The following is an 8399-nucleotide window of genomic DNA, read 5'->3' on the forward strand; positions in this document are numbered from 1 at the left end:
TAAAATTTCAATACAATTATACAATCAGGATATATAGTAAGGATGAGAAATTGACTGAATTCCCAAAAAAAAACGGTTTGAATCTAGACTTTTAAAAGTGGCATACCGATAATTCATACAAACTATTTTCTCATTAATTGCTCAATTTATTCACTGTGGTTCAATATGAATATCAATTTGCATAAATTGAGTTCAATTGTACATTTAGTTGAGTTATTTGGTAAAATTTTAGAATATTTAATGTTGCACACTAGTGAACAATCTGAAAACGTACCTTAATTAATTGTTTAGCATTCAATATATTCCATTTAATACTTGCAATTAATAAAGTTCTCGAACTTTCATTATGCCAATCAATGACTTACTTGCCTTATTTAGCCTTATTGCACTTCTTTTGATCGCTAATAATTTGAGAAAAAAATAAGAGACGTATACAGATTCGTAGTCTCTAGCTTACGTTTTTTTAATAATAGAAAGCTAAAGATAAAATCAAGTCCTTATACAAAATGATCACGTAAGGTCGAGCCAGATTTCATCGCGATGTTTTAATTTTATGACAGATACTGGCAAATTCCAACATAACATTATTGAATACAGCCAAAACAATAAGTAAAAAAGAGATGCACTTAGATGTGACAGATGAACATTTAGTACCTGTAAAATTATTCATGTAGGACCGTATAAAGCTCCAAAATCACCGTCCCTGTTTCTTACACATCATAGAACGGATTCATAATTGGTGACAATAGTATAAGCGAAGGGGGAGGAGGAGAAAGACAGAGAGAGGACCTAAACTCTACCATATTCAGGGAATTGACTGAGACGAGAAAATAATCCTCATTGATGTCCAAATATAAGGCCAGTCGAATTGGAAGCGCTCTCATCTTTCAGTTCTTCCCGATCAACTTGACTCGTACAGTCTGAGCTGAACAACCTATGTCGTCCCGAAAGCAGTAAATCAGTCGATCTTCACGGAAGAGTAGATCTTTCTAACAAACCAGAAGCAAGCATAAAAGCCAATGGTTCCTGTCAGCACGAAGAACGCGTATGACATGGTAACCATGTAACCGAAGTATAGAATCCCTGAAACGAACTTTGTGATTTCCAATTTGGAGAAGAAGTAGAATACTGAGTAGAGGAAAAGATAGAGAGCAGAGGAGCCTGCAGTCAAGTAAGATCTCCACCACCAGTGGTAGTCTTCACTGCACAACTGGAAGTAGCACAGCACAATTGTTATCTCCGCACACGTAATTAGAAGGATAATAAATACAATGAAGAGGAAGCCAAATATGTAATAGAACTGATTGAGCCATATGGATGTCAAGATGAAGAAGAGCTCGATAAAGACGGCCCCAAATGGAAGAATACCCCCAATGAGTATGGAGAAGACCGGTTTCATGTACCATGCTTGGTCGGGTATCTGCCTAGGAATCTTGTTGGTCTTCACAGGATCTTCAACTGCTGGCTTTTTGAAGCCCAAGTAACTGCCAACGAACACCAATGGTACGGATATACCGAACCACAAGCAGAAAAGAGCAAACATTGTTCCAAATGGCACAGCCCCAGATGACTGCTCCCCCCAGATTAGAGCATTGAGGACGAAGAAGATTGAAAAAAGAATACCAGGAAACATAAAGGCAGTTTTCAACGTAATCTTCTTCCATTCAGTGCCCCTGAACATTTTGTACAAACGAGCTGATGAATAGCCAGCAAATAAACCCATGAAAACCCACAGAAGGACCATGGCAGTCATTAACCCTCCTCTGTTGGAAGGAGATAAGAAACCCAGCAGAGCAAATATCATTGTTACGAGTGTCATTACAAAGATCTGAACACCTGTGCCAACATAAACACACAATAGACCAGAATTGATGGGTGGTCTAAACACGTCTCCGTGCACAAGCTTCCATCCTGTTTCCTCTTGAGCCTCATCTTGGGCATCCAACTGATTATAGTTGGCAATGTCTCTATACAGAGTTCTCATCATGATCATGGCCACCATGCCAGAGAGGAAGAGAACAATCATTAGAGAATTTATAATGGAAAACCAGTGAATTTGATCATCATTCATGAGAAGGTATGTGTCCCACCGAGAAGCCCATTTAATATCACTTTCCTGGGGAAAGATCAGAACCCAATTTATAACTGCAAAATCAAAGAAACAGTTCAGGGATATCAGGGATTTGTGAAGACCGTACCTTGAATGAAACATCATATGTAAACACAATCTCCTTATTCGTGTCAACTTCTAGAGGAACAGTGCTGCCTTGAATTAAATTTTTAGTGTCCTTATTACATGTAATTAGTTGTGGGTTCTTCTCGTTCCACTCCTTGTATTCGTGATTAATACTGTTCAAAACATCGAAGGATAGAGATTAAGCTACCATGTGTGTATATGTATATATATTAATATATTGACAAATCCCCAAACTTTCATGAGAAAAAAATCAAAGACCATACAAACATAGAGCCCACAAAAAATAAAGAAAACTAAAAAATGGCCTCTAATCGGGCAAAATAAGACCTAACAGAAAATTACAAAAAAAGCTTAACCTAACCAAAGCCAACACCTAGCTCAAAGGCCTCTCCTGCCCTCTAAAAAGACTATTATTCTTTTCTCCCCAAATCCCCAAACAAATGGAACACACCCTGCTTCCCGCAAAAACCTCCAATGCCACGAAATACTACAAGAGCCTTGTTTAATTTAATACAATATGAAGTTCAAGACTGACAACAAAGATCAGCTCAAGCTTACGGGCAAAGTCAGATTTTTAAAAGCATGAAGTGCCTTGGATTGGATAGCACTCTAAGAACATAAGAGGATAGAGTACCAGTGGTCAAATTAAGCAGGACCTTAATATATGGAAGAAGGAAATCAACATGTAAGAGCAAAGGAAAAGTGAAACCTGTATGGAGTAACCTCAAATCCAACAATTCGAGCTAGATCAGTGTCTGGGTCCTTGTGAAACATGACTCTATAGCTCAAGTGATTATTAATAAAATATTTTTCCTCTTTGCTCTGTGAAGGGAAAAGGAAGAAATGTATTAATGAAAATAGAAAAGCTATAGAAAACTAAAAACTGAAAACTTCATATTTCAACTGCCATCAAAGTCATACCCCAGCATAATTCCCTTTGAATCCAACAAGGAAACCGTGTTCATAAGTTGTCGATGGATTTCCATCCCTCCTTTGTCGAAGAACGGCAACAGGAAGGTTATCCAAGATCCTACATATCCATGGGAAGGCATCTCATTGTAAGAAAAGTGAATAAAGTTAATAAATATGCCAAAAGGGAAGGGATGAGCCCACTTCGAGTAAACTACAAAGTAAAACTTTAAATTTCACAGTCAAAACTCAAAACAAAATAGCATTTAACACATATACATAGAGGTTTACAATTGTAACTCACATGTTTACTCGATATTTGTCATCGATTTTCTCCTTAAAATTCTTTGCAGATTCAGCATCAAGAGTTTGCCTGCAGACAACAGTACAAGACTGTTCCTCCCTCATTTTGAACTGGGGAAATATTTAGAAACGTTAAAGACGGGAAAATAAATAAAGTACAGAGATTTCATTTTATGTGGATAATCTGTACAACATTTAGATTGCTTCTAAAAACAAGCACGATACTCACAGTATAAACAGAATTCTCAATGCGGTCGCCTCGGAGAACTTCTCCCAAGTTTTCTGCATTATTGGTGATTTTTTTGGGCTTACAGTAATTTAAATAGTAGTAATCATATGGGAGCTGTGTTTTTGTGGATGATAATTTGTTCACTTTAACAGGAAGACTATCACCCTGTTGAAAGAAAAGAAGAAATGTCATTTTCATCAATTCGTGGGAATTGAACACAAAATAACAGATGAAATGTGGAAAAATAGATCAGAAGTGAAATTTTCTAATATATATTATTGCCAAAAAAAAAAAAAAGAGAAAGATTCTGAAACAATACATCGTTTGTAGCTTTAGCTGTTATAGTTCACACTATTACCTTGAGATCAAACTGTAAACAGTTCTAGAACTCAAGTAGATAATATTAGACCGTTAATCGCAGCGGGCACATCAATCAGAAGTCGCTCATAAGACAGTATATTGGTGCCCGTATGTTTGAACGCCGACATGACTCACTTTTAACTACTTTAGTTTACAGTGTTGAAAAACTGGACAACGCTTACGGCTGTATTTGACCATTGTACCCGACCGAGCTGATTTGGCATCGAGTGGTAAAACATCGCAGCGAGTAAAAGTTGAAGTAATTCAAATGTCAAGCACGAATACCACAATACGTTGACACATAATGCGGCATCACTCCTACGTTTCATTGCGGTGGAGTGAGCAGATATGATGTGTTTTCCTTCAATTAAGACAAAATGGAACACAACACCTAACCAGAACACAGCATCCAATGATGTATATAAATACCCCGGTACCGCAATATTAAGAGAGTATAGGCTACTAATTAAGAGATCAAACACCAGAAACCTAGATCCGACTGACCCGCAGTACGAACAACCAAAAACCGCAGCAACTCGCCGGAGCACAGATCGTGAAAAACATTTCAACAGGAAAAGCAATAGAAAGATGTAGAAACACATGAAAAAAAAGAAAAAAAAACATTGAGAGGAAGTGATCGAATTCATAACGTACAGTCAGGAAATCCCGAGGAGCGACGCCGGGGAGGTAGAAGGAGTGGACGGAGGATATGAGAAGCAGGGAGAGGAAAACCGTAGTGAGATTAGGCGAAATTAACGGAACCTTGCCGATCTTCTTCATTATCCGATGACGGAGTACGGATGAGCTCTCAGCGCCGACGATCGGAATGACGGAGGCTCTGGGTTTGAGTCCCGAGGGCTGATTTTCACCTCGAGAAATTGGGAGGATGTTATGAAGGGCAGGGTTAAAAAATAGAATAATAAATGTGTATTCGATAAAATATAAAAATAATAAACTTTATTTTATCTAGTTAAAATTTTAATAATATTTTTAAATTAAAAAAAATCTAAAAAATATTTTAAAATACTCTTAAACTAAAAAAACCTATTAATTTTTTTTAATTTTTTTTTTCTTTTTTTTAAAAATATTTTTACGGTTATGTATAAAATTTTAATAGTGATGAAAACGTGATTCAATTCGGGTTTAGAAAAATGAACTCAACCCTATAATCCAATCCAACCCAATCTTTATAGGTCGGGTTGGGTTGGTCCGAGTTATCGGGTTGAATGTATACCCCTGGTTAGCAAGGAGATGATCCAGAAGTGAGCCAGTCCAAGTAAAATGGGCTGAATCATGGGCCGGGCTGCAAAATTTGTGGGCCAAAAGCTTTGGCTATCTTTTTTTAAAAAGAAATTAATTTGTTTATTTATTATTAACTAATTCAACAACAATAATAATAATTTAAATATTTTAATTTTACAACTGCTCCCAAATCTCAACATTCCTCCAAAACCCAAAAGAATATAGAGTGTGGTGGCACACATGCGAAGTCCACCCCGATGGACGGCTACCGGTGGCGCTCGAAAGCGTTGAATGTGATCCCACCGTCCAACCTTTTTCTTACGAGGCCTGGGGCCCAGTGTCTAGATGGGCGGCCGGTGGACCCCGCCTTGGCCCCACTTCCAACTCCTTAGTCGTACAGCGCAACTCCAACGCGTCGGGTCCACCAAATTCCTTTAGTGTACCTCCGATTTTACGGTTTTACCCCTTCAGAATTAACCGGGACCAAGGGTCAGCACCCGGTCGCCGGTGGAATTCGTAAGAGCCGCCGTTTATAAAATTAAAAGAAATCAATTAATCGAAGGTCGATAAATTAAAGATTTATTTTACTTCAAAAAGAAAAAACATTGAACCATGTAAATCTTCCCATTATAAAAATTAAAAATTGCAACAATTGCCCCCTAAATTTTGAGAAAATTATTAACGATCACTCTAAAACATTAAATTATTATAATTAAATTCTTCAAAATAATTAATTATTAGATATATTAATCTAAATTGTTAAATAATATTTAATTTCCTGACTAAATTATTATGAATCAGATAATACCAAATTAATTATAATTTTATAAAAGTAAGATCTTGGGGCTAAATTATAATTTTACAAAAATTTAGGGACTAATTTATTATTTTAGTTCATAATTAAATAATGCATTAATTATTTAAGATTTTATTTATAAAAATATTTAAATGCATTTATTGAGACACTAATCCTTAATGAAATAATGAATTTACTTGTCAATTAATTATCATTTTATTTTTAAAATATATATACATAAAAAAGTAACAATATGATTTAAAGTAGAAAAATTAATTAGTTAAAAAAGAATTCAATATCATTAGGGAGAGAATTTAATGACGTGGCATCGAAGTAAAAAAAAAAACTTATAATTTATTATTTTTTTATGGGGGAGTCCTCACTTTGTCTCGTAATTATATTTCCGCCCTTCAAATATTTATCGCCCACTCCTTTCGTGCATTCGGCATTTTGGAAATCGGAACGAACAACAGAGACAGTCAAGCCTGCTTTTCGAAGATCAACTCCCATCTCCATCTTCGTAATCGACTTCCGAAAAGGTTAGACCCCCTTCTTCCTTCCGAGATCTGCTTTTTCCCTCTGTTTTCAATCGATCTCACACATTATCTGGTCCTCTGCAGCTTCTAATCTGCATCAGCTTCCCCCTTCCTTCAAATGGGTATGTTTTTTCTTCTTTTCGATTTAATCTCTATCCAGCTTGTGTAATCTGAGTGGCGGTGATCTATATCTATTTCTTTCAGCTTAATTTGTACTGTTTGTTTGATTCGCGTTACGTGGAAGCATCCTCAGTATAATTAATTTCGTTTTTTCAACTGAATTGGGCGCGAGATGTAACGTATGGATATAGTTTGATTATCCATTACCCAAGCATGTTTGTTTTAATTCTGTTTACTGCTAATAAAAGGATTTGAGCTACCTCGATTAGAGCGTGATTGATTTGCTCCAAATCTTTTAGGGATGATCACGCTATTCGGGAGTATTAGATCGATGAATTCTAAAGTGAGATGTTTGTGCTGTTGGATTCTCTTTATGATCTAATGGGTTTTGTGAATCTCGGTTTATCTGGCTGGCGAGTTCTCTTGGTTGTGTCGAGTTTAATATTTAGATTTTAGATGCGTTCTGACCTGTAAGGATGTTGCCATCACAGTTGCTGAAGAATGATTGTGTTTGGCAGTAACTCACTCAAATTTATTGAGAAAAGAACTTCCGTGTTTCTTGTTGTCACATATATGAAGCGATCATGAATCAGTTTTGCTAGGTGTCTTCAGGGAATGGGAGAGTGTTATTGTTATCGCTCGTGAAAGCTAGATATGAACATTATTATGTTGGTCTATTTTAATGGGTTCAATTTTTCTTTTGTTTTTTTCTTGCTTGATTTATTTTATTTATTTATTTATTTTGTCGTCATTTCTACAATTACGAGATTCTAATAAGCAAAAATTTTCATCTTCTAGCAGCTAAGAGCGATGAAAATTGCTCTGTTCAGCTTATAGATGGAGATGGTGGATTCAATGTCGATGGAATTGACAGCTTTATCAAAGATGTGAAATTGGGGGAATGTGGACTTTCATATGCAGTAGTGTCCATTATGGGGCCTCAAAGTAGTGGTAAGTAGTCTGCTTTCAGAAGCTTGTCGTAACAAAACAAAAAATTCAAGTTCATGCTTCCTGCTAATATTTTAATTAATTTTTTTAAGAAGTTGGTGTCCTGCCTCTGTATCTAACTGTGAATTTAAAATTTATTATTCAACCATTTTATCTATTTTCATTGCATTTTGATATTTGAACTCAAAGTACAGTTTCAGATAGATATACTTCCTACTGGTTTATGGTCTCTTGAGAAATTCTTATTGTTTTTTGAATATATAATCTGCTTAGGGAAGAGTACGCTGCTAAATAATCTGTTTGGAACCAACTTTAGAGAGATGGATGCTTTTAAAGGGAGGTAAGTTATTATCGTCTCCCAATGTCTTTGGTTTTTGTAGATAAGAAACGACCCTCTTGTTTTTTTTTATTTAGGCTCGGTGGCTGAACAGTGCAAATTGATCTGTCTTTTTATAGGTCTCAAACAACTAAAGGTATATGGTTGGCTAGATGTGCTGGCATTGAGCCTTGTACACTTGTAATGGATTTGGAGGGAACTGATGGAAGAGAACGAGGAGAGGTGCATTTTGGTGCTTTTTTTCGGTTACTAATGCATTTCATTTCCTTGTACTTTCTTATATTTTTGCTTCTTTTTTTTATTTTTATTTTTCCACAACCATGTTTGTCAATATTTTTTGTTCACTATTATCACATGCTTCTTCCTGTTGAGATCATTTTTTTTTTTTTTTTTGTTAATAGTGAAAAAAATGTTATATTCCT

The 8399-nt window shown here is 35.8% G+C and overlaps 2 protein-coding genes across 3 annotated transcripts in view; one reads left to right on the forward strand and one right to left on the reverse strand.

Annotated features, from left to right (window-relative positions):
* Positions 1–607: 607 nt before the first annotated feature.
* LOC111456225 (transmembrane 9 superfamily member 7-like) lies at positions 608–4907 on the reverse strand. The gene is made up of 7 exons (XM_023098039.1): positions 4653–4907; positions 3639–3803; positions 3411–3520; positions 3119–3227; positions 2907–3019; positions 2199–2349; positions 608–2116 (listed from the first exon to the last, which is right to left on the reverse strand). The coding sequence occupies exons 1-7, from the start codon at positions 4776–4778 to the stop codon at positions 959–961; spliced, it is 1932 nt and encodes a 643-aa protein (XP_022953807.1). The 5' UTR covers positions 4779–4907; the 3' UTR covers positions 608–958.
* A 1514-nt stretch (positions 4908–6421) lies between these two features.
* LOC111456140 (protein ROOT HAIR DEFECTIVE 3) overlaps positions 6422–8399 on the forward strand; it is an 11306-nt gene continuing 9328 nt past the window's right edge. The window contains exons 1-5 of one of the 2 annotated variants that reach the window (XM_023097916.1): positions 6422–6575; positions 6657–6694; positions 7491–7643; positions 7914–7980; positions 8097–8199. In XM_023097916.1, the coding sequence (XP_022953684.1) occupies positions 6691–6694; positions 7491–7643; positions 7914–7980; positions 8097–8199 (327 nt within the window). In that variant the 5' untranslated portion in view covers positions 6422–6575; positions 6657–6690. The remainder of the gene's footprint in view (positions 6576–6656; positions 6695–7490; positions 7644–7913; positions 7981–8096; positions 8200–8399) is intronic. The other variant, XM_023097917.1, reaches the window with a different exon arrangement.

Source organism: Cucurbita moschata, unplaced genomic scaffold (genome assembly GCF_002738365.1).
Source record: "Cucurbita moschata cultivar Rifu unplaced genomic scaffold, Cmos_1.0 Cmo_Scf00018, whole genome shotgun sequence".
In the NCBI taxonomy this organism is placed as follows: domain Eukaryota; kingdom Viridiplantae; phylum Streptophyta; class Magnoliopsida; order Cucurbitales; family Cucurbitaceae; genus Cucurbita; species Cucurbita moschata.